Consider the following 26,601-nt stretch of genomic DNA (forward strand, 5'->3'; position numbering starts at 1 on the left):
GATGAAACATTTGAGTTTGATACTGCAAAAAAAATAGTCGTTTCTAATAAAGGTGTAAAGTACCTCTCTTGCCCATGGCTTTTGTAATAGCTTGGCGTTTTGCATTGCATCTGACTGGAAATAAACGCTGGTCAAAGAACTCTTTGAATTCTAACTAAGATCTTTATTTGTGTAAAAATAAAGCCAGCATGTTAGTATTTGAGTACTTACATTATCATACAGATGTTTATGCCTAGTTTAATGTGTGATTCGATAGTCTAAACTCAGCTACAAATTCCTACAGCAATGTTTGAATCCTTTCATTTTCTGTTATTCAGATTGCTGTGGCAAGTTGGGGGCAGTTTTTTAGAGTGGAAGGACTAATCTGATTCATAAATGTATTCAGGAAAGCTAATATTCTGTTCTCTCATCTTGCAGTATGAGATGTACACTATTGAGAGGAATGCTGAAAGGACAGCATCTGCAGGCAGGCTGCTCTACGACATGTAAGTAATCAGAGCTGTAACTCTACAGTTATGCCAGATGCTTGTTTCCATAAATGTCAGAGTTTCCAAAAATATAATGTGAGTGTTCTTGGAAATCCATGTGGATGAATGAAGCAGAAAAGGTCTTATTAATTAAAAATAAACTGTAAAAAGGAAGGTTTTATTTTCCATTTGCCCATGCACTTTCTTTCATAGGAAGGTTTTGTCTTGGAAGCGGATTCTGAGATCACTATATATTCCTCAAACTTTATTACAGGTTTGTGAATTTTCCAGACCAACCTGCTGTATGGAGGGAGATTAGCGTTATTACATCAGCGCTAAGGAATGACTCGCAGGACAAGCAGACACAATTTTTAAGAGGTAAGGATTCTATTCAACGAATAGGGAGAGTCCTGAAGGAATTTCTGGTTATCTGTCTAGCATGGCAAGTAAATGTCAGTCTTTTAACTTTGCCTGTGGGCTGCAGATTTTTTTGCTCAGTTCAGCCTTAGAGACTTCATTCAGTGTGTTAGGCTTAGGAAACACAAAGGGACATGAGAAGCTGATTCTAATTGCTTTGTCTCTGATATGGGTAGACTAAGTCTGCCAGAAAAACAAGAACTTAGAAAAGAGATTGCATAGGAAATAAGTGGAATGGGACTTAGGAATCATTGTCCCACTGATTGCAGAGAACAATGAATGATCATAAAAATGGGGTGAATTTTCGTACATATGAAGTGAGGGTTATGAAAATGAACAGTAATCAGAAGGGCTTGGCATTCACTGCTGGCAACCACAGGCAGCTTTGAAAGCAGGATTTACACCTGACAAATTATAATCTGCTGTTTGAATATGTGCTTCAGAAGTTCTAAGGATAAGCAGTGCGTAACTCTGCACACAGGCTATTCCAGTTAAGGAAACATTTGCTTTTTCATGGGGTGTGTTTTATTTTTCAGAGAGGATACATAAAACTTACAGAGAGAATATGTTGGTTTCTTCTTAGAATCTCATTGGAAGTTTAAATTGAAAAAAATACTTTTTAATGAAATGATTATAGAAGTGGAATGCAAGTAAAAAAATAGATTAACATTCTTGAAAAAGCATCTTAAAATGTCAAGTATTTAAGTATTGGGATTTTCAGTATTCCACTCATTAGCAGTCTTACTTGTTAATTCAAGTTCTGTGCACCTGAATAAACACAGATAAATATTCATACGGTCTTCTCTGAAAGAAACAGCCTTTTTTTTCCCAGGCATAAATATTAAAAGTAGAAAAAAGTGAAAGGAGATTTCTTTCATTCTTCATGGCAAGGTGATGTTGACTAGTCTTTTACCCTTTGTCAGTCACAATTCAGACATAGCAAGTTAAACATTTTAATTTTTTTTTTAAGGATTATTTGAAACCCTTCCTGGTCGGGTCCAGTGTGAAATGTTACTGAAGGCCACAGAGCAGTGTTTTAACACATTAGAAAGGGCAGAAATGCTATTACTACTTCTGCGACGTTTCCCAGAGACTGTGGTGCAACATGGGGTAAGAGAAGAGAAGCTCATAGTAACTATTCAGGATATCGGCATTCTGTTTCTTGAGATTTTGATCAAATGTATTTTCCTTTGCCTAGTGGGAGGGTGAGTCTTTAATTCATGTTTACTTGTGGCTAATAGTTCAGATTGCTGTATCTTGAGGTTACCATCAGGAAAGAATTGGGCAGAAAAGAAATGGAAGCAAATAAAACAATTTTTTGTTTTGTAAATGCAAAGAATATTACATGCTCTTTGAAAAAGCAGAATAGCACAAAAAACAGTGTCAAGGAGTTTTAATTGCTTCAGCTTTTTGTCAGTAAACTCATTGAGTGCAGAGTGCTTTGAGGTTATGACTAGACTAACAAGCAGTGTGTTTGCTTTGACTTAGAAAACTACAGCAGGAGTGCTTTAAATGATGACCTACTTTATTTAAAGACAGTTTAAGTATAGTGTAAAAATAGTTCAAAGACTATAAAACCTGGTCGTTCTGAGACTGACTTACACTAACATGTTCTAGCTTGTACTAGCATCAGGCAGAATGCACAGTCAGTTACTACAGGTCAGGTGACAAGCTGCAGCTTCAAGGCCTGGTACTTCCATCGCTTTCACTTCTCTGTGCATATCTTTACTCATACAGTCGCATGCACAATTTTTCTCTTGGTCTTGTTTTGCTATCTTCTGGCATTGCTTTTCACCTGTTGTTAGGTAGGGATAGTTTAACTATATATTTTGAGATGAGCACGTGCAGTTGCCATATAGTGAATTGCTACTCATGCATCCACTGCATTATTGTTCAACTCCATTGAATTGTGGTTCAAAAAGTTTCTAGAACCACTAGTCCAGTGTTTGATTTTCACCTCTGCTTACACAGGTAGGCCTTGGAGAAACATTATTAGATGCTGAAAGTATTGAAGACCAAGAATCCCCAGTGAATTGTTTTAGAAAATTATTTGGTAAGAAAATATTATTGTTCTTGTTTTATTATACAACTTTTTAGTATGGCAAGATTCTGAGTTCAATAAACTACTTTCAAGATATTAAGATTAGAAAACTGCTTAAGTGAGAAGAGGCTGAGGCCACATTAGACCAGGCTGACCATATGGTAGAAATTGGTATTACAGTCATTCGTGTGGTATATGGTATATGGTCAGTTGGAGATGGAGGCTTACATTGCTGATTGAGAAACCTTACTTAGGATAAATAGAACAAAAAAACCCACAAACCCAAGGCATTTTTTGGTTTGTTTTCTATTTTAGTTTGTGATGTTCTTCCTCTAATAATTAACAACCCTGATGTTCGACTTCCTGCCAGCTTGTTATATAAATATCTGAATAAAGCAGCGGAATTTTATATTAACTATGTAACTAGATCTACACAGACAGAAAGCCAATATCAAGGTAAGAATATTTTTACAAAATTAACCTTTCTTAGAATGTATTTCAGTATTACTGAAGTGACGTCTATAAATGAAGAATGCATTACTTTTCTGTGATGTATCCCATAGACAAGGTTTAATAGTAGTATTTGATGTTTCTTAGTTCTTTGATAACAAAATACGTCATGATGCTTCAACTACTTAGTCATGATGCTTCAACATATGTACTAAGAGGTAGGAAAAAATGTCCAAGATCTCCTTATCCAGCCTATAATCTCTCTTGTATGTGGAGGCAGAAGTGCCTACTGCTCCCTGTTAGCCTTCTCAGTAAAGAATGGTTACCCTGAAAGCTCTGATGTACATTTTTACATTACCTCCTTATTGAAAATAAATCAGTTGGTTTGATTTCTTTACAAAGAGAAAAATGTGCTGGTTTTCCTAGGTTCACAAGATTCCTCTGATATTATGTCTCCAAGCAAGCGTAGCTCTCAGAAGTACGTAATAGATGGCCTCACAGAGAAATCATCCCAGATTACAGATCCTTGGGAGAGGCTATTTAAAATATTGTCTGTCGTGGGAATGAGATGTGAATGGCAAATGGATAAGGGAAGAAGGTGAGAAATGTGTACTTTTTTGGGTATTTCTTCTTAAAGAGAGTTTGGCTTTTTAATTCTTAAGGAGAGGGGTTGAAGAAGGATTTTAACATGAGGACATTCTGTGTAAATCAGTGCAGTTTTTCTTTCAAGACTGTACGATATAAAGCAAAAATGTGGATCCAGGGAACGCTTTCAAATTAGTCTCTAAAGTAAATTTTTGCTGATGAAAGTCGTGCATAAGAGCTGTAGTACTAGGGGATATCCTTCCCTTGGTGCCTCAGCAAAGACAAACATGGCAGATGTTTAGTGAAGTTTCACTGGCGTGCATTTCCAGCCTTCAGCGACTTGCAGCTGGGGGATTTCCTCAGTCAAAACATGAAGTTTTTCATATTCACCATGCATTCTTTCCTTTAGTTTTGGAGTCTGTGTAACTTCATGAATCTTTTTGTCTCTCTTCCTCAGAAGTTTTGGTGACATGTTGCATCGAATGAAAGACCTCTGCAGATACATCAGTAACTTTGATAGTGAAGCACACGCTAAATATAAGAATCAAGTAGTGTATTCCACAATGTTGGTCTTCTTTAAAAATGCGTTCCAGTATGTCAGCAACATCCAGCCATCGCTCTTTCAAGGTTAGTTTCTAGTGTTTCAACTTTTGTAAAGAGTTCTTTGTGATTTCATTGCTAATGTCTGAAAGATCTTCTCTCATTAGTCTTTGAAACTATCATATTACAGTGTGACATGGGTCTTTTTAAAAATTCTCCCGAGCCATTAGTCTTACCAGCAGAAGTAGCTCATGACAACTGCTGTAGTGGATCAGACCAAAGATCAATCTAACGTAGCATCGTGGTTTCAGCCTTGGTTGGCAGCAGTTAGTTGTCTAGAAAAGAGAACAGTAACAGACCAGATGTTATGAGAAACATTGCTAGGGTTAATTCCTGCTCTTCCATCAGCATCGTGTTTGTTTCATTTTCTCCTCTGATTCTGTTTCTTTGAAGCTGACATTTTCCTGGCTTCCTTGAATCAAAAGATTGTACAAAAAGCTTCCACAAAATAAGTGAAGATATTTTTACATTGGGAACACACAACAAATTTATAATTAAATTAAAACTGAATAGGAAAAGATTTCCTGAAATTGACAAGCTTCCAACTTGGCTTTCTTTCTATAGTTTAAGCATAATCTTTAAGGTGTGCTTTGGACATTAATCCTTACCTTATTTGTAATTAGTTTGTAAATTGAACATTTAAGAATTTTAATTTTGTGTGTAGTTCATCACAGTTTTCTGCGTGGAGCAAATGATTGTTTGAGCAATGAAACACTCAATACAAATGATGGGTTTTAAACAACTTTACAGGAAGTTGGGTAATCAGCTGAACAATATCAGTAGACAGCTAAGCTCAGAAGACAAATGACATGACAGCTTGAATGCAAAGAACATTTTAACCAATACAGGGACTAATTTAGTTGATTTTTTTGTTCTATCCAGAGGAAAGAAGAGTTATGGTGGGGTGGTGAGATACTTTAGCTATGCATATAGTTTTAGCTGCTTGATTCTGCATTGAGGAAGAAAGGAAGTAAAGCACTGGTGAAAATGTTCCTTTCTAAGTTGCACAACTGAGTATGTTAAAGCTCACAGTTTCAGACTGAACCACCAAAAAAAGAAAGTATACTGAGATAGCAGAGCGCATTCCCTTCAGTGCAGCATTTCTGGTACCCTCTGTCATTTCCTGACATCAGGAAAATATTTCCAAGACATCTTTTACTCATTTCTGCTTTGGCATTAAAGTGCAGTGGTATTCAGTGCCTTTCATATTCTTTCTATCATTACGATTTTTCCTCCTTCTCTTTAGAGGGCTCATTGTAGAAATGTAGAATCCTATGTATTTTGGAAACTTAGTGGTGGGGAAAAAAGGTGTGTCTCCTCCTTAACTGAGTAGCTCTGAGCTTTGATCTGTGACTTTCTTCTCATGTGCATGGACTTGAAAGAAACGTCTTGAGACAAAACTTTTCAATGCATTTCTCTTACATAATTCCTATCTGTCTTGCTGGAGACTTGAGAAATGAATGAGGCAATTCACACCTTTCATAACTTTCAGGCTGCCTGCAGGCTTGGCAGGAGTTGCTATTTGGGCTGATGCTTTTAGGGGTTTATTTATAACACCCTGTGCTAGAAATCAATTAAAAACTCTGTAAGCTTAGATTCTAGAGCTCAGTGAGACAGAAGAGCACGACATTGCTCTTTGGATGGCTGTGTAACTTTCAGTAATGTAAGAGAAAGTTTGCAGCCCAAGTCAAGGGTGAGGTTAGGTTTTTGGTTTTTTTTAGGACCGGAGGTTTTGGCATAAAGGGTACAGTGCACTTGCCTGCTACTGAGAAGAGAACATTTCTTTGGAAAGCAAAGCACTTAACTGGTACTCATTCAAATCAGTATGAGTAAAAGAAAACCCCACTCTTTTCTTCTCATGTTTTAGAAGTAGGCAGCTCTTGAAATTCTAGTGATAAAACTCTTCCAGCATCCCAGTTGTGGTACTTTCGTATCTGTTTCTCATGGATGCTATTTTCTATATTATGACTTGGCTCTATTTTCAGTTTACACAGGTTAGATTCCAACACGTTGGAATACATGATGGTACAGGAGAGATGGTGGTTTCAGTGTGTTGTAGCCTTTGTGTGTGGGACATTTCAGTGGTGGTATTTAGTTTGAACCTAGTCAAAGGAGATAACATCATTTGTTAACCCTGCCACATTGCTTGTTTCCTGTAACATTAACTTATGTCATAGTGGACTCCTACATCACTTTTGAGTAGATGGGAAAAGATTAATATAGGTTTATTTATGTCAGGAGATGAAATGGATTGTCCTTACACTATACTCTCAAATTAGTTCTTTGCAATTGTGAATGAGGCCTTAGCCTCATAACTTTCTGCACATAGAAACGGAAGAAATGCACGTACTGAAAATACTTGTCTGCGCTACTGTCTTGTCTGGTGGAGATTTCAAAAAGGAAAAACAGATCAATGGATTTCCCCTTTCCTTTATATTTTTCTTTGCCTGAGCTTTGCACGTCTATATACAACTTGATTGTGCAAAAGGAGAAAATGTTTTCAGAAGGAAAGCTTTCTCAGTAGTGGCCATGTACCAATGTTGTTTGAGATTAAGAAGTGTTGTTCTTATTTTATATCTAGTGAAACTTAAGCACTGAGGTCTGAAATAACAGGTACCAGATCCCACCGTTCTGTGACAACAGTGGAAATAGAAATTATGTCTTCTGTGCTTCAAAATGAGGCTTCTCTAGAGGCTTTGGGGAGTGATGATGGGCTCTGGCAGTCAGTTAAAGGTTTAATTCTGTACACTGAAATCAGTGGGGGCAAAGCTGAGACTCAGTGATCCTACTAGGGAAATCTTGTGACAAAATACACTCACTCCTTTGAGGCATCAGTGCCTGTCAGCAAATTGCTCTGGTTTCTTATGAGAATGTTTTGAGAATATTGCTGTGCTTTGCCATGTTTGTGGCTGTTCACTTCAGAGCCATTTGTTCTGTTCACCCTTTAAATAGTTGTACTTCTGTAAAAGCAAATATGCTTGATGAGAGAACACCTGCTGCCGGAGTATATCTTGTGACTGTTCTATAAGAAAAGGATTCAAAGATATTCTGAAGCTCTCGAGCAAACTCTTGTGATGTCTGGTAAATGCATTCTGACCTTTACCGTAAGGCTGCTTTGAGAAAACCATAGTTTACCAGCGTAGTTTAAGCTTATGCAGCTTAAGTGAATTAATTTCAGATTGTTTTCTCTAGCATTATAATCATTACTTGTGAAGGAAACAAAACCAGCTTGACGTAGGCATGAGACCTTTGAGATCAGTTTAGAGCAATCCTGAATTAATTTATCTTTAAATCCAGGTCCAAATGCTCCAAATCAAGTGCCACTGGTTCTTCTTGAGGATGTGACCAACATCTATGGTGATACAGATATTGATCGTAACAAACACATACACAAAAAGAGGAAACTTGCTGAAGGAAGAGAAAAAACAATGGTAACTTTTTTAGACTTCTTTGTTCATAACCAGAATGGCATTGGTACTGGAATTTAGACAATAGTGGTTTTGACACAGATGTAATAGACATATTTTTAGAGCTACCCTGGAATAGCTGTTTATGACCACAATTTGTAAACATATTTTTTTGGCTAAAGCCAGCAAGAATGAAACAATTTTTTATAGCAATTGCTGTAGATATGTATGTGCTGATGGGATACTTTAGGTTGAAGGAGTTCAGCAGAGACTGCAGAAGCTGTTAAAAATGGTAGCTATAGCAGTCAGATGTTCTACAGCTAAACCTCCAATTACTTGACTTTTCATGAGTAGAACTGTGAATGTGTCTATTTCTTTAATAGTAGGAAACCACTATTTTATACAATTTCTATGCTGGTAGAAGTACGCATTTACACAAGAATTACATTTCCTTTGCATTATGCCACTGTAAGCTTAAACTGAGTGATAAAGTATGTATGTATTTTAACAGATAATCTGGCTGCAGTTCAGTGGTGGTACGCTGCGTTTAACAGAATGAATTCTTTTGGAATACTGTTTATCACACTATACCACTGAGTTTCTTGGTAGCAAAACAGGTTGTTCTAATACTAAAACAAGCTAAGTGAAAAGTCAGTTGAAGGCACTTAAACTAGGACCTTGGCATCTCTAGTACAGAATTGTTTTCTTGTCTTCAGTGAAACTTTTATGACTTTAGAGTCTTTTGAAATAAGTATAAAGGAAGAAGTGAATCTTTTTGTTTTATACTGACTTCTAAGCAGAGCTCAGATGATGAGGATCCTTCTGGGAAGGCGCGAAGTCGCCATATTACAGTAAACAAGGCAGATCTTGCAAACTCTATTGAAGTATTAGAGAGTTTTAAACTGGCAAGAGAGAGCTGGGAGCTGCTCTATTCTCTGGAGTCACTCGACAAAGGTAAGGCTAACTGCAGGCAGAGTTGCATTTGGGCTTCACTGCTGTGCATAGAAGTCATTTTACTATTGTTAAAACAGAATTCCTGTCATTGTGGATCCTTAAAATTGAATTTACTTTGGGCCCTGAGTATTTTTGATGGAGTTCCAATAAGAAGCTTTATCAGTTGTTGCATTTATGAATATTTTGTTTCTGGATTTCGTTTCATTCTTCAGGCATCATTGCTTATTCACCCCCACTTCTCTTGGAAGCAGCTTTTACTGAAGGAGCAGCTGGCTAGTAGTAGTGCTGATAATACTTGGTGAGGATGTGCTGCTAATCGCTGCTTTCGTTCATGCTTAGGAAGATGTGTCTTTACTGTGTCTCTCCCGTTCTGATAATATCTGGTGTGATAATCTTGAAAACAAATTTCTCATTTAAAAAGCAGACAAATAGTACCACCTGCCTGCTTTTAGATTTGTTGGATACTGTGAAGTATAATCAAAATATGATTGTATAGGAGGAGAGTGTCCTATATTTGAAAGATTTCACACTCTTACTGTTTTGTTTTTTTCATCTTTAAACTCAGCTTTTTTTCCCCCTATATAATTGATTTTTAACCCAAAGCTGTGAAATGCTTCATTTTCTCTTTTACTTTTTTCTTCTCTGACCACCTATGAAGAGTTCACCAGAATTTGTTTGTCATGGAAGACAGACACCTGGCTTTGGTTAAGAATCTTTCTTACAGACATGATCATCTACCAGGTAAAAAAATGAAGTAAAAACTAGTAAAAGTGATACCACATTGCTCTTCCTTCTAGTGAATAGCTGTTCTGATTAGCCAGTTTGACTGCTTTAAGTGTCTGCTGGATGCCAGATGCCCACCAAAGCTGCTCTATCACTCCCCCTCCTCAGCTGGACAGGGGAGAGAAAATGTAATGAGAAGCTTATGGGTCAACATAAGGACAGGGAGAGATCACTCACCAATTACCGTCACAGGCAAAACAGACTCGACTTGGGGAAATTAATTTCATTTATTGCCAGTCAAAATCAGAGTAGGATATGAGAACTAAAACTAAATCTTAAACACACCTTCCCCCCACCCCTCCCTTCTTCCGAGGCTCAACTTTGCTCCCAATTTTTCTACCTTCTTCCCCCTCGAGCAGCACAGGGGATGGAGAATGGGGGTTGTGGTCAGTTCATCTCACGTTGTTTCTGCCACTCCTTCCTCCTCAGGGAGAGGACTCCTCACACTTTTCCCCTGTTCCAGCGTGGGGTCTCCCACAGGAGACAGTCCTCCATGAACTTCAACATGAGTCCTTCCCACAGGCTGCAGTTCTTCATGAACTGCTTTAGCCTGGGACCCTTCCATGGGGTGCAGTCCTTCAGGCACAGACTGCTCCAGTGTGGGACCCCCATGGGGTCACAAGTCCTGCCAGCAAACCTGCTCCAGCATGGGCTCCTCTCTCCACAGGTCCACAGGTGCTGGCAGGAGTCTGCTCCAGTGTGGGCTTCCCACGGGGCCACAGCCTCCTTTGGGCATCCCCCTGCTCCAGTGTGGGGTCCTCCCTGGGCTGCCGGTGGATATCTGCTCCACCGTGGAGCTCCATGGGCTGCAGGGGAACAGCCTGCCTCACCATGTTCTTCACCATGGGCTGCAGGGGAATCTCTGCTCTGGCACCTGGAGCACCTCCTCCCCCTCCTTCTGCACTGAGCTTTGTGTCTGCAGAGTTGTTTCACATGTTCTTACTCCTCTCTCTGGCTGCAATTGCTGATGCTTTTTTTTCCCCCTCCTTCTTAACATCATCCCAGAGGCACTACCACCATTGCTGATGGGCTTGGGCTTGGCCACCAGCGGGTCCATCTTGGAGCCGGCTGGCATTGGCTCTGTCAGACACAAGGGAAGCTTCTAGCAGCTTCTCACAGAAGCCACCCCCATAGACCACCCCCCACCCCAGTACCAAAACCTTGCCACACAAACCCATTACACCTTTAAAGTATGACCCTTTTGTCGATGGAATCATACCATTCTTGCCATAAGCTAGCTACCCTACTTAGGATATTCCTGTCCCAATAGCTCTTTGTTGAGTCCAGCTAGTTTTGGCATGTGGAGAGACCTTTACATTGGTGTTTTGACCAGTGGGTATCAACAGTGGTATGGAAGAAAAGGGCATTTTATTTGTCTGTCAGTGCATTATATTGGAACACAATCAGAGAGAGGAATTTTCAAATAGCAGAAGATCGTAATGTCTCAGTTAAAATCTATCATTCTCAGAAATTAGTCTGACTGTACTCATTCCAAATACCATCTGCAGAACAAAGCTTGTTCTTTTATATTTTTCCTTTGGGGGTCTTTTATTTTTGCCTGTACTTGTACCTGAACAAGAGCTATTTCAAACTTTCTTAGTCTAAATAAGGTAATGATTAACCTGAAGAGCATGATTTTTTTTTCAGTTATAAATGCAATTTTGTAAACAGGCTTTTAAAGCAGAATTCTGTTTTTCTTCTCACTGCCTTGCAAGTGATCGTTGCACACTCCTGTACACAGCACATCACTGGAGAGTGTTCTGCTAGGTTAAAATTTTGAAGCCCTGTTACTTGGACATGCTCTGTTTTTAAAGCTTTCTGTAAGAGAATTTTAATTTCTACTTTTCTACCCATTGTATACAGAAGACACTAACACTGTCTTTTTATCTCTTTTTTAAAGGGGCAGTACAAAAAAGCAATTAGCAGCCTACATCACTTGGCAGCTCTTCAGGGCTCTCATTCTCCACAGCAAATTACAGGACAAGGATCACTAGAAAATCAGAGAGCACTAATCCAGTTAGCAACATGCCACTTTGCCCTTGGTGAATATCGGGTACGTGCTGCATTCCACACACTGGTCCTTCATCTGGCCCTGTGGTTCCCATTTGTCTTCTTCCTTTGAGTTTTCCCGTTAGCCTGCTTTCAGAAGGGTATTGAACATAAGCCAGGGTCTGCTGAAAAATCCATGCTTCACAGGGAGAAGAATTGCACTTCCTGGCACATTAACTGACTGTCCATTAGCGTCTCTCTTATATAGTCCATTGGTAGCTATGATTTGGGGGGTTTAGTTATGATTTTCCATAGCTACAAGTATTTGCATTGTCTGTAAATGTAACAGATTTGAATTCCTTAACTTTACTGAAACAGTTTCAATATTGAGGGAAAATTCTTAGATATAGGCTTCATGTGGCAGGGGAAAGAAAAGGTTTATAGAAAAGAAACTTCTGTGATCATCTTAGAAAAGAATTAGTTATCAACTGACAGTATAAGAGACTCCAGAACAATATTGTCTGGCCTGACCTCTAAACTTGCTTTACCTTTGCAATACATATTTTGTGGTTTTAATATTACAGGAGTGCATGGTGGTCTAAGGTCAGTCAGTGTCAGCGCTAATAGTAAAGGCTGAGTCTCTTACGATCTAATGTCAGCCTAGTACTATAGGACGAATCTTTTTGTCCCTTCCAGTTTACTAATTTTTCACTGGAAATGTGGTAATACATCCTTACAGACCTCTTACTGTCTGTAGGAAATAGTGTTAAAAATTCATTGCGTTTCTGTCATGCTGTCAGATTGCCATTTTCCTTTCTATTTTTACCATGGACAGAACAAGCTTTTAAAAGCTATTCTAAGAATTCATTTGAAAACTTAATCCTTCAAAATAAAATAGTTTTTGATTGTAGTTGTATTGATCCTACACTCTTGAAATGAAGAATGCCAATACCTATTTTTTTCACAATTAAAATTACTTATGTAGGCTCTCAGAGATTGTTTAATAACAGCTATGATTTTTGCTCAGCCAAACTATGTTACGCAGTAAGTCCACTCAAGTTCTAGCAGGAAATTTTGTGATTGTTTTCTTCTTTGCAGTGTCTGAAATTTTTAACCATTATTAACATATCTGTATTTAAGAACTTTAATTTAGACTTAGCATTATTGTGTCTCTCTTCTTTTTATAGCAAACATGTGAAAAAGTGCTTGACCTCATGTGCTGTATTTTACTTCCAATACAAGAAGGAGGTAAAGTACAAGAGGAGCAACCTAAAGTAAAGTCTAAATTCAGGAAAGGTATGGTGTTGCTACTACCCTAAACTCAGTATCATGTCAGTTTTAGTTCATGTGTTTCAGTTGAGTATGTAATTCTTCACTTTTTTTATTACAAAAAGGGAAGAGCTTCTTTATCCCCTATTGTTTTTGTGAGTGGTTTTCCTGCTGGTACCTATTAAAGTCTTTTGGTGACAAAGTCCTACCACAGGAAAAGAGAAATGAAAAAATTTTAAAATGTGTAACTTCACATTTTGAATCATTCATAATTTACCTTCAAAGTTTTTCTTCCTACCTGAGATTTGGCAATTATAGATTTGTTTTGTTCCATTCTAATTTCTTTCAAACTTAGACAATCATGAGACCCCCTAAAGAAGTGTATGATAAACTGTTCTGTTGCAGGGTCTGATTTGAAGCTTTGGCCATGTACCAGCAGAGCTATCATGCCTTACTGCCTTCATCTATTGTTAGCTTGTTTCAAGGTAAGCTACAGTCAAGGCTTCAAATTCTCTTGTGTCTCTAAGGCCTAGTTTACATATCTGGGGTCCTGAAGCTGCATGGCCTAATCTCAGTGGTGTGACTAGCTGTTGAAGGCCTGTGCCTCAAGTGCTTCTCCCCTAAATGGAGGCTCTTTTGGGGCGGGGGGAAGGACCATTGATGGAGGAGGGTCTGTTCTCTCCTTTTTCTCTTCTATTTGGTTTAGTTTGGGGCAGAGGAGATAGAATTAATCTCAAACTATTTTGGTCTGTATTCAGACTTCCCTTATAGGTCAGCGGAGAGAATTTGGTATTTTGGCTGGAAATTTCTAACCTATTTTAAAGACACTCCTGAAGAACTTCCTTTGTATTTGCACAGATGTAGGTGAGATGAACCCCATATATTTATAAAAGCGACATGTGGTTCCTGATTGTCTCAATGTCAATTTTTTCCCTGAAGCTCAGAGCTTTCACAGACAGCAGAGATGATATGGCGCTGGGCCACGTAGTTGTTTTGCTTCAGCATGAGTGGCCAAGGGGTGAGAACTTGTTCCTGAAAGCCATCAACAAAATCTGCCAACAAGGAAACTTCCAGTATGAGAATTTTTTCAACTATGTCACGAGTATCCTTTCTCTAACCAAGAATGTCTTTCACGTCCAAAACTATGTGCGGGGGTGTTGAAAAAGCTGTTAAGATAGTTTCAGCAGCAGCTCTCTGTAAATCATATTCTGCATTTATTTCCATACCATGCAAGCCTCTTATAATAGAGGGCAGTGCACAATGGACTATAAATATGCCTCCTGTCACCTGTTCTGGCACTTGATAGTACCCTTAAGTACATTGCAATTGCACTTCCATTCAGAAAAACAGTAGCAGCTTAGGCTGCTCCTGCAAGCGATAGCAGTCTTTTCAGTAAGATCTATAGGGCATTATACTACAAGTTGTTAACAAAAATGATAAAGCTGTACCTATGCTCCAAAGAGTTGAATTTATTAAATGCTTTGTGTGGGTAAGATCTTTGGGTTGAGTAAGATAATGAGCTGTGTCAAAGTTCATGCAAAGCATGTCTGCTTTCCATATTCAGATATCTGACAGACACTTGGATCAGCATACACACACGTGGACAGTTTAGTGTTTAACCTAAATAGACACCCAGCCATGGTCCCCAGGAAGCAAGGGGTCTAACTCCTATCTGAGACAACTAAAAAAGCTCTGGTGTTAAAAGAAGGGGGGGGGGGGGAAGAAAAGCTAAATAGGGGACCAAAATAGAAAACTAAAACGGGTGGTATATGCCACCCTGGTGGCATTTCCTTCAGTCCCAGCCTCAATATGCACTGCTTTGATAACCTGCAATGCAGGAAAAGGAAGTAAAAACAACCAGCGAGTTTGCTCGGAGACATGAGCTTTCTTTACCTCTGTCTAACTGTACATATGAAGAAATAAAGAAAGAAAAGAAATTGACTTGATGTGTGTATTTTGCATTTTAAAAAGCCATTTCTCATGAATTTGTGGAGGATTAGGAATATGTGCTGTAATCTTCTTTATCACTTTTAAGAATGAGATACTTCAGTAGCTGTTCATTTTGACTGTCCTTTCAGCAATGTGGCTTGTGATATGAGGGATAAGAAGGAATGTTCTCTTACCATTTTTTGCCTACTCACATCTTTAACGTTTTCTTCAGATATTGATATGTTGGAGGAATTTGCTTATTTAAGAACACAGGAAGGAGGGAAAATTCATCTGGAACTGCTGCCAAATCAAGCAATGTTGATCAAGTAAGGATAAAAAAGTATTTACTGTTTTCTTTGCAAAAAAAAAAAAGGGAGTATGTTCTGGTTGTCTTTACTTTCATGTAATCTTCTGACTAGTAGGTTTGTCATGTCTTTGAGTTTAAATATAAGGCGTTGGCTAAGGAGTACAAACAAGGACATGAGTTTCTTTTTCTGACTCTCCGGCTGATCTGTGAATTCTTTTGGGGGTTCTTCAACTTTAAACTCCTACTTCTACAGAACTTTAAGTGTGGCATTTGCTTTAGAATGATTCGTATTAAAGTGATTACAGTATTGCTCTCTCAACCAGACACTTGCACTTTGCAGGAATTCTTTAAATAATCAGGCATGAGTGCAAGGTGTTCTTAATAATTTTGCTGAACAGTAATGGTGCACAGAAAGCACTATTTGTTGTAAACAAAGTTGTGAAGGACCACTGATTGATGGAAAACTTAAGTATAAAACATAAATTACACTCCAGGTAAACTCTAATAACTTTTTGTCAGAACTAGCAGGTCATCTCTTGCTATGCACTGAACGAGCTTATTCTGCTTAGCTTATTATGAGATGCTGAAGGATATTAATAATTTGGATTAACTTCCTAGGTGTTCTTAGTTTTGAGTCAAGACTGAACAAGTATCTGCTGCAGGGTTTTAGTGGCAGAATGTTTTGGAATATCCTGGTTGTTTATAAGAACTTGTGGTATTTTGCTTTATAAGAGGGGAACTGCTAAAGTTTGTTGAAATTCCAGTTTGGGTCAGTATATTCTGGCTATTCACTAACCAGAAATGGGATAAAGTTTTCAAAAATTGGGAGCCTAACATTAGACAACTGGGTCCAAATTTGGAATAGTAAATAGATTTTCCAGAGTTCTAGGTAACCAACACAAAAATGAGATACTAGGTGTAACTAAATAAATTAAAAAGAAGAAATACAAATGCTTAATTATGTGACAGAGAATTTTCTCTTTTAAGCTGTAGGTTTTCAAACTCTTACCCTTGGTAGGTCTTACTGCTGTAACCAGCTGTATGAAAACAAGAATCAGGGTATGCTCCACTACATACAATGTTAAGTAATAAGCTTTGTCAGCAAGAAGGCTTATCACTGAAGACTATGCCTGGTAACTTCTTAGCTGCTATTTCAAGTGACTTGTAATAGTTCAGTACTATTTCTCTGCGTCACAGCTTTTATTTTGATTGGCATGGTAGCTGTTACTTACTGTTCTGACCCCACCATTCAGGCAGTAGGTAGCGAGTAGTGTTTCTAGCAAGACAGAAATCTCTCTTTGACCTCTTTTTGACCAGTGTTATGTTTCCTGAATGATGGAAATGCTTGTAGGAGAGAGGTCCGTTTCTTTGTGCTTATTGAGCCAAGATGGTCAAATATCCCGCCCATCTGGAAAAGCCGTGTAGGTCAGGAATCACTTCATCAGAGAACTGATGTGACGGAGAGTTCAGAGTATAGTCCACTAATTGGAGATGATGTCTACTGCACTGGTATCCCAGATATTTTTTTAGCTGGACTGGCTGTGAGGCTCAGAGATGGTGTCACCCAACTGTGTTGACCTCAGCAGCACTGGTTAGCTTGCGGCCTTCCCCAGCTAGGGTTTTAGATAAAGTGTGCCAGCACAGCCCTGCTTCCAGGGACAATGGCTAGTAGGCTCAAAACTTGCAGACTGGCTTTCATCTTTCAAAACGAACACCAGTTCTGGTTGTATGAGGTGCTGCACCATCCTCCCAGTAATTAGCAGAGGCAGCTCAGGTATTGTTCAGTCATGCACAGGAAGACTGCGAGTTTGCCACAACAGCCCAAAGACAAAGCAGTTGCTCCTTTGCCTGATCTTTCCTCAGCATAAATGTACATAGCAATCCTGCATCCTAATTGATGGGAAATATATTACAGATATCACATGTTTTTTAGAAGGACAGCTTTTTGTTTCATGACTTAGAGGACATTTTCTCCCCAGGTCAATTCCCCATTCTTCTTCCAATACTTTTCCTCAGTACCTCATACTTTATAGGAAATTATGTTGCATTTTTCTGAACCTGGGAAAGCAAACTGCAATGTAGTTTTCAAAAGATGAAACAAGATCTTGGTAGCCTGCAGACTTATAGTCGGGTCCTGCGAAATATATATACAGCTTGTAAGCTTTCCCTTTGCTGTACCCATTGTGGGAATATGAAGGTCCATGGTTTTGGTTTTAACTGATGATATAGCCAGATCATTCTATTTGCATTGTCAGCAAAGACTTCTATGATGAGCTCTGAATTGAACCGCTAAGTGCTTTTGAACTCCATTCTAGACAAGCCAAGTTTCATAGTTGTACTGATCATACATGTCAGTAGTGACAGTGTTATGAGGTTGAAGAGGAAGAAAACAATATGCAAGAAATGACTGATTAATACCGTGCTCGTCTTTTTGATAAATCTTACTCTATTAGTCTAATCTTGGCCTACCAAGTTACATAAACTTGAGGTGGGTGCTGTTGCGTGTTCTGCTGCTACTCACATTCCCATCACATCTCCCCCTGGGAACAGAGAAGGAGAAGCTCAGTTGGTTTGAAGTGAAACAAAGTACCTTGACAGTGTAATTTTTATTCTGATTGTGCACTTAGGTATGTTTAGTTCTGACTGCAGATCTTGCAAACAGTAATGAAGACACAGTTGTGCAGAATGCCTTTTGCAAACGTCTGCTACTTTGGGACCAATAACATCTTGCTGTTCCTTTGCATTTTCTATTCCCCCTGTCCATTTTTCCAAGTACTGGACTCATTCATGCCAAGAACTCTTGAAAAATTATCTCATTTGATTGAATAATTCTTGTGAATATTTTATTTCAGATTATTGTAGCTGTATTGTAGAGTGTTTCTGTACTACTAAAATGTCCCGTCTTTATTTGACTTTTATAAGCATAGCTCTCCATTCGTGTTCATTAACAAACTAGAGATGCTAACCAAAATGCTCACCTGTGAGATCTGAAGGTAGGCACCTAACTCGGTATTATAGGTATGTAAGTGCGAGTCTTGCTTCTCTGCTCCCTTCTCAGCAGCTATGGGGTGAATGATGCACTCAGTACTCAGGTGCCTAATAAGATTTAGGTGACATTTTGAGGGACTTACGTTAAGAAACGAGCTCTGTTCTCTATGTACCAAATGTCTCATTTCTCCTTAGGTGGGGCATTGGATTTGCTGTAGGCTGGACATGTGAGGTTGTATCTTGTGTTATGGATACCACACAGAGATAAGGATTTAACTTCACAGAGAAGACAAACTGTCTTTCAGCTGAGACACCTTTTGGTAGCTAGTTCATGTGGCCCTGGTCATAAACGGGAGATTGCTCTGAGTGGGCATTTGTGCTCTGACATTGTGCTGTCCTTTAACAGACATTTTTGTATGCAGTTTGAATTTGAAACAGTGAAAACTGTGGGCTAGTGAAAATATACTTAGGCAACCTGTAACAAACACTGTCATGGACTCAATTTGGCTGATACCCGCTGTGCATGCACTTGGCTTGGGCTCAGCAGCAAATCCCTTAACTCCCAAGTTGTGGGCTCTCCTGGTTCTCTGACGCGCTCTTGCTGGCTCTGCAGGGAAGCTGTGGTATTTGCAGTGCTCCTCTGCTTACATCTTTTCTGATCGACACACTTCCTGGGAAGAGCTACAACAGTTCATTGTAGTACAACTGTGAATTGTTTTTGCACCTACTACTGTCCTTTCTCCCGGTGTAACTGTCCAAAAATACGTGTATATATTTAGACCACAGTTGCAGAACAGCCTTGCAATGAAATCTGGGGATATTTGCATGCTTGATGCTGTTAGGGTCCTGCACCCCTTCGGCTGCTCGGTGGTCATACTGCTATGTGGTCTCACCCTAGCTCTTTGTTGCTCCTTTTTCTGGAGAGTTGTTTTGCACCGGGGGGGAGTTGGTGTGTGGGTGTTTGAATGCTGCTATTTGCTGTTTTTTAAAGGACTTCTAGCCCTCCCATGGGGTTACTGCAGCAGGAAAAGCAGGAATTCATACCTGTGCTACAGCCCAGCATACAGACTGCTGACAGGTACCAAGTGGAAAAACCCTGCTCATAGTGTGCTGTGTTTTGTCAACATGTTTTACTGCCCATGGTTTTCAGCAATTTGTTACTCAATATTTATCTTTCTTTTTTTTTTTCCTCCATTTGTGCCTACATTGCCTGGCAAACCATGTTGTTCTATTATAACATTTATTTTTCTTTTTCTCATAAGTTGCCAGTACCCATGTCCCTTCAATTTAATAATCACTGTTGAATTTAAACAAAAATGTAGAAATCCCCCCAAATGATACCAATGCTTAGTCACATATTAGCAAGAGTATAAGCCTTTCTTTTCAAGATACTGGTTACTGGATCCGTTTGTAGCTACTTTTCTTCATTTCAGTTATTCTGAATTCTGTTTTTTTGTTTTCCAACTGTTACATGACATCTTCAAAAGCACTGATGGCTTTCTCAGTAGCTGTAGGTTGTATATTCTCCTTTAGGTTGTAACTGACTGTAGCACTTGGCTGCCAGCAGTGTTTAAGACAGTAAAAGATGGAAAACAGGGCTCATCCCACAACCTCTGAAAATGCTGGGGGTATTTTCAATGCAGTTTTGCTTCACTCAGCCTAGCTCATCAATGAATTGCCCAGTAGTCTCCAGGCTAGTCTCTTCTTTGCCTTTTCCATGTGTTACAGAGGTCTCTGCTGTTTTGGCAGAGAAATCTCTTCTCAAATGCTGGACTTGCTGATTTAAGTGAAGGTGAGGTGGTATTGCTGGTGAGGGCAATTCCCAGACTTTTCCCTTTCTCGTTTCCAGCATCTCTGGATTGGCATAGATGCCTTTACCCTTTATTTTTTGTTTCCTTTCTGTCTTCCAGTGTGCTTGCTGGGTTTGGTCCAGCTCTTCCCTTCTTACCTACGGCTCAGGACTTGTCTCACCGTTAGCATTATGCTTTTCTCTCTAATTTAATTTATGCTGCTCCCTTAGTAGTGCTAGGGCTCTCATTTCAGGGCATATCTTTTGCTTCCCTTCCCAGTTAGGGCTTGCAGGTAGATGTTGCAAAGCCTTGATCTTACTTATCCCATTGTGGACCAGTACAAGTAAAGTGTATTGCTTTGGTGCTGCAGAACGTTGCCTTAAGGACAAAAGTTAGGTATCAAGTGCTGCAGGCCAGTGTGCAGACAAAGAACTGTTCATCAAAATGACCTTTAACAGGGCAATATCCCAAGACTTACCCCAGACAGCACCACTTTAGCTTGCTCAGTAGCTGGACCTTTGTTCTGTTTGAAAACAAGTCCTGAACTTCTGCTCAGAATAAACATAATCCCTGCCTCGTGTCTGGTATCTCCAGAACAGCTACTTGCGCAGTCTACTGACGCAGACTCACAGCCTGGCTTGAGCTGGGCTTTGTGTTGGCCTGTGAAGTAAGTGTTCACTGTGCCTTTCATTCGTCAAAGAGTTACCAGTGCCCATATGATGATATAGGTCCTTCCTGCACTTTCCTACTGGTACAAGATACCCTCTGCCCTTTATGGTGGCAGCCATCTGTCCCCTTCCTCCAGAAGACACAGGTTAATCTTTTCACTCTGGTTTAAACCCCAGCCATTTGTAGAAGTGATTACATGGAGGAAGTGGCCTGGGCAGCAAAGGTAGAGAGAAGAAAAAAAAAATTCCCTTCTCCAAGCAAGGAGAACTCTGTACATGCTAGGTTAAGCAAATAGATTTTCCTGTTAGCCAGAACAGCAACAATTCCCCCCCGACCCCAACAGTCATACTCAAAGCAATGAGAACATAGACTTTTGTGGAACTTCTAACTGTTGAAAGATGCATAAGCTACTAAACACGTGATTTTTAAAAAGTAGCATAGCACGGGCTATTTGTATCTCTTTATATAAACTCAGGTATGGACAGTAGATGTATAGTAACTGACATGCAGCACCTTTTAAATTACTGTAGTACACCAAATAACCGTTATTTGATTTTGTTTGTCTCTCTCTCCTTCATGGCTTAAGGCATCATACAGTTACCCGGGGTATAACTAAAGGAGTGAAAGAAGATTTCCGCCTGGCCATGGAGCGCCAGGTCTCACGCTGTGGGGAAAACCTCATGGTGGTCTTGCATAGGTTCTGCATTAATGAGAAAATACTGCTGCTTCAGACTCTTGCTTGAATGGACTGGATCATGATGCAATGTCTCTTAGGGAGAGAGGGGAAGTCTCTTAATTGTATGAACAGCAGTGGAAAATCACTTGTCCAGAGAGTCAAAGAAGTTCCCTAGGAGTTACAGATTCTGCAGTACACAAATACTACACAGTGTTTGTTCACCGTTTAATTTTCTTATGTGGGTAGATCAAACTTTATAAATAAAACTTTGTTTAAGAAGTCTTCAGTAATGTCCTGTTTGTTTGGAGGTTTTTTTCTGTAGCATTATACTAAGGTGTGTGTCTTAGTTCTTTTCATTTTTATATATACACAGAGAACATGGCAGGGTATTTCAGGCTTTTTATTAGCACTAGGTTGGAAATCACAGCATGAATGAATTTTCTGAGTTTCCAAAAACGATTATCTTACATTGAATTGGTCTGCTGTCTCTTCCTTTTTGGCTGAATTCTACCTGTATTGCTAGTTTTCAGATTCAGGACCCTTACATAAATCCATTTATGAAGAGGAATGCTTTGATCGAACTTGTGTAATCATTTGGATATTACCAAAAGTCAGTAGGATCTGGCCTTTCTGTACTCTTTAGAGTGCAGAATGTGAAACTCAGACCTCATCTATGCTAGAGGTATGTAACACAAAGGGCCAGAACGTGTAGCAGCACCATGCTGATTAATAAGCCAGTAGAAGAGATCTTTGGCAGCAGGCTTCAGCAGGATCCTAAACTTAAGGTTTTGATCCAAGACCACACAGTGAAGAACAATCAGCTGAGTCGCCATTTCCCGCAGCACACTAGCACAGAGGTGCCACTGAGCTTTCTCGGTCACCACACTGCCGACTCAAGTGTGGGGCTGAGGATGCTGCCAGTGCTTCCAAGTCAAAAAGCTGGCCGAGTTACATGTGTGCCAGTAGCCAGTGGTGCAGGCACGTGGCAGGTGCCAACGGTATATACAAACCCCAGACCATGTGAGTTAGGGGGTGTCTTGTCAGATGCAATGACTGTTACCACAATCCCATTCTGATAACCCCTTGCAGTCACCACCCAGATCCCTTTCAGTTCCTTTCATAAGCACCATCAGGCTGTCTTTGACTGCCTAACTGTTGCAATATGTTCAGTTTCTCTAGATGACGGAGGGAGATCAGTTAAATATTTACAAAATACAGAAAAGGGTAAGAGAGCAACTGCAGCAGACTAGTAAATTTTTGCTAAACAGGAAAATACTGTCCCTTAAGTCCCATAAAAGTCTTGATGACAGCTTCCATGGCACTGTAAACTTGAACTAGTATCCCTTTTTAGTAATACAGCCTAGCACCAGTGGCAATGTTTCAGGCTAGTCCACCTTATGCACTTGCCCCATCAGAATCTAGGCCCACTACACCTTGACCACCTCCATCAGATTTTCCAGAATATCCTTCTCCTGTAAAGTAAATACGATATTATAACCCAAAGAGTTGTCGCAATGAGATTTTGAGTCAGATGCTCTGCGTGGGATTGACTGTCTTGCATCTTCCACTTAAAAGGGAAATAGTTTTCAAACACTTCGTGTCCAATGTAGACCAGGATTGAGTTCATTCCTGAAAGTAAGCACAGGTCATACCATCTGAAAGAGCAGGTATGAGCTTGCTTCAGAGTAAGCAGGCAGGGGCATGCCTGGCTTATGAAACAGAGTGGCACCAAGACAACAGCAGCTAATCATGACAGCTCATGTTACTTGCCCCAAAGATGCTACACAGGTCTGTTTTCAAATACAGTCTGAGGGGTTCTCTCCCTCAAAACATTTATAGAAAAGAAATACAGACAACCTCTATGCTAAATTGAAAATGCAACCAAATCAGTATCCTGCAATTTTACTGACAAGAAGAACAATCACAGTTATTGTCTTCAGCACGGCCAAGGGCCAACCTATTTGGTCAGATCTGTTGCCTTTGCAAACAAATGCTGACTGCCTTCAAAGCTCTGGGATTTCTGGTAGGAGATATGATACCACGCTGTCACCCTACTCATCTTCCTGTCCAGACACCAGACACCAAAGTTGCTGAAAGGTTTCCTCTGCTGTGGGTTTGCATTCTGTACTCAGATGTTTGTTAAGAGCCCAGTGTGGTTAAAACCTCAGTGGGATGCTTTGGGAGACAGGCTTATCTAAAAACACAGAGACAGAACCTACACAGCTGCCCAGGGGGTTTCATCTTCCACATCTTCAGAAGTGGTATTGCTCTGTTGACAAGCCTCTGAGTTTCCCATTAGGTTACCCAAGTCTCAGCCGTCCTTTCCAAAACCAACTACGAACCAGCTGTGGTATTTTGCTTGGTACTAGGCAGCTGTTCCCTGGGACCTTAGCTTGAGACCAAACTGAGAACAGTCATTGGGCAATAGCAGCTTCCAGCCCTCATTTGAAAACTTGATAGTCCCTCCTAAATATCTTGTCTTGACTGTCCCAGTTCTACACGAAGATTCAGCTCAAGTTAATCATTCTGGTATCCTTCAGGTTACCTCATTCTAAATTCCAGCTCTTTTAAAAATGAAGGAAGCGCAGAAAACCTAAAAGGCTAGTATCAGTGCAGAAAGAATTGGAAGCAATATGTTTTTGGCTGTGATTTTACTGACCTGGGTAAAAAAATGGAGCACCTGACCACAGTCTCTTGACATCCACCAGGTAATATATCAGCAATAAGAGGATGAAGGCAAAGCAGCTCATGGTTGTCACATATGATACTGACCTACACACATTTTCAGTAGAAAGATTATTTAGAGAACTATGTGATACACACAGATCTCAATATAAGAAAGGTAAAACATTCTCCAACGTAAAATAGTACTTTAACAAAATCATACTAAAAGTTGTATCTCTCTGCTTACCATAAGTTCTTGTTTATGGGAATAAACCCTTCTTCTTTAGAGCATTTTGTCAAGATTGCAGAAATAATTCCCTGAAATAGAAAGTTTCTAAAGTTTATATATCCACTGCAACATATTTCAGAAATACTAAGTTTGCATTGCATAAAAATACATGCCTATTAAAGAGCTACATAACTATCTGACTTACCATTACTATGCTCCATATGACGAACCGACTCATAATTTGTTTGTGCTGGTCTTTGTAGAACAAGATAATTTTTCCTGCCTAATATAAAAGGAGTACAAAAAATTAATTCATGCCCATAAATGTAACTACATTTCAAGAGCCAGATATATTTGCCAGCAGCTACCTGTGCTAAGACAGAGAACACAAATAGAATTTATATCAACTAAGTGGCTGAAAGGCTCAGAATGGGAACTCTTTGCAAAGAGTGGACACAGATGGGGAAAATACATAAACGCAACCCACTCGGCAGTAGAGGTGCACCTTTTCTCCCTTCCCTGCTTATGTTAACACTAAGGAAGGGGACAAGCAACTTCGTTAGGTTAACCCAACGTGACTCGAGCTCCCTGCCCCTCACCAAGGACTGCACAAAGGAACACCACGACGCTGACTCCCCAACCAGTGCCAACAGCTTCTCCACAGCGCCACGTCACATCCTGGCCTGCTCAGAGCATGCGCTCCTTTTCACGCACCACTAAGAAATGTGTCCTGATAACTCAATCCTCAGTGTCACACTTCTGTTCCAAGCTCTGCCCCACAGAGATTCCCAATCAATTACTACCCAGTGTTTACATACAGTAACATTCCTTTCCCGGCACAAGAGCTTCAGTTTGGTTGACAGCTGCTGCACAGAGAGAAAGGCCAGCAATGACTAACTAGAACTGCATCAAAAAGCATCACAATACCCTATTTTAAACACGGTGGTGAGCTGTGAGCTCTTGATGTTGGTAACACTAATGTGTACTGCTGCCTCCCGTGTGTCTGGAAAGGTGAGCACACCCATAGCACCTATGCAAGATGGCTAACACTGCATGTCAAGCAGAAAATTAGCAATGGGGAACATGTTACAGCTGCAGCCTTTAAAACGGTATGTTTACAATGAAGCTTTGAAGTCTATGCATCTCTTGGCTCCATTTTCTAACATGCAGAGCCAGCCTAATCCCAGCATAAGCCAAACCTTCAATCAAGCAAAGGAAGTTTCCAGGTGGATATTTTGCAAACTTCTTGTGTCCATCCCTTACAAAAACTGAGAAAAAGTCTTGGTTTATCTAATGCAAGCTACTGCCAGGTCAGATTCTACTTGTCTGATGCTCACCTCAGGCTAAGTCAGCCTGAAAGCGTTGCTCTGGAAAAGGTTTTGTTAGAACCAGTCTCAGCCTTAAATAAAGAAACCAAGTTGCCTCCTCATTTCCAAAATACCTTCACATCTTCCCGTTATAGCACACAGCCAGAAGGAAAAGAGGTACCTGCAGTCCCAGAAATGCCATAAAAATGGTATTTATGGTCCCCAGGATCCCTTCGGGATCATACGGCATCGTTGTTTGGTAAATCACCTTAGAGAGAAAACAGTTGTTACAGGGCACCTGAGCAACCAACCTCTTTTCTCCTCCATCCCCTTGCATATATGTCCTGGCTTTGGCTAAACCATGACAATGTATTATTCCCAAGCCCCTCCTGACAGCTGTGTTCAGCACTCGCCTGCGGCTTCATACTGCAAACCAAAAGCTACTTACACTTGAGGAGGGATGCTGATATATATGGTTTTCTCCAAGAAGCAAACGATCAATGTAACCAGCTGCTCCTCCAGTGCAGTTGGGATAGTTTCCAAAGTCTCCAATGCCCCCAGGACCCAGATAGCCCCTAGGACAGAAGGAAACAGGTTATGGCACAAAGTGTTGGTACACTCCACTTGCACTGGTCCACTGGCCCAGCACACTAAATGCTCGCCCTTTTCCCTGGCCAGAGGCACACACTGAAACACAGGTCCTACATGATAGCTGGCTGGTGGCCACCCTGTTTTGATCACTGCAATGCCATGAGCAGCTGGGTCGTGAGGGGCAGGCAGTATCAGGAGCCTAAAGCAATGCTTCAGTTCAGCCCTGGCTACCCAGCCAGCTGCTCCATGTGCTCGGATGGTGCTGACCCTTTAACGGGGCAAAGACAGAGACAGGGATGACATTGTGATGATCATATATCACTGTACGCAGACCTCAGGGAGATTTTAATCCTCTTCTTTACATAGAAATGAACAACGATGTCACCTTTATAACACCTGATACTTTAGTACCAAAGTAAAGGGTTTTTTTATGTGATGAATGCTCCCCTTAACCCCGCTGGCCTAAAAGCTCTCCTTTTCATTCTTTCC

The 26,601-nt window shown here is 40.1% G+C and overlaps 2 protein-coding genes across 2 annotated transcripts in view; one reads left to right on the forward strand and one right to left on the reverse strand.

Moving 5' to 3' along the window:
* Positions 1 to 417: 417 nt before the first annotated feature.
* INTS10 (integrator complex subunit 10) lies at positions 418 to 21,603 on the forward strand (the record flags this gene model as incomplete). The annotated part of the gene is made up of 16 exons (XM_010289480.1): positions 418 to 485; positions 742 to 845; positions 1,855 to 1,994; positions 2,856 to 2,937; positions 3,241 to 3,381; positions 3,802 to 3,973; positions 4,418 to 4,587; positions 7,858 to 7,991; positions 8,768 to 8,921; positions 9,580 to 9,662; positions 11,605 to 11,757; positions 12,881 to 12,989; positions 13,368 to 13,447; positions 13,902 to 14,064; positions 15,124 to 15,217; positions 21,232 to 21,603. Coding segments are annotated over 16 exons (2,004 nt in total), but the record flags the coding sequence as incomplete, so codon positions are not given.
* A 926-nt stretch (positions 21,604 to 22,529) lies between these two features.
* HGSNAT (heparan-alpha-glucosaminide N-acetyltransferase) overlaps positions 22,530 to 26,601 on the reverse strand; it is a gene marked incomplete at its 5' end in the record, with an annotated part of 11,333 nt that continues 7,261 nt past the window's right edge. Inside the window, 6 exons of the mRNA XM_010289481.1 lie at positions 22,530 to 22,950; positions 23,981 to 24,093; positions 24,233 to 24,303; positions 24,420 to 24,497; positions 25,703 to 25,789; positions 25,970 to 26,096. Of these exons, the coding sequence (XP_010287783.1) occupies positions 22,769 to 22,950; positions 23,981 to 24,093; positions 24,233 to 24,303; positions 24,420 to 24,497; positions 25,703 to 25,789; positions 25,970 to 26,096 (658 nt within the window). The remainder of the gene's footprint in view (positions 22,951 to 23,980; positions 24,094 to 24,232; positions 24,304 to 24,419; positions 24,498 to 25,702; positions 25,790 to 25,969; positions 26,097 to 26,601) is intronic.

The sequence above is a fragment of the Phaethon lepturus genome, unplaced genomic scaffold (genome assembly GCF_000687285.1).
Source record: "Phaethon lepturus isolate BGI_N335 unplaced genomic scaffold, ASM68728v1 scaffold11626, whole genome shotgun sequence".
Taxonomy (NCBI): Eukaryota; Metazoa; Chordata; class Aves; order Phaethontiformes; family Phaethontidae; genus Phaethon; species Phaethon lepturus.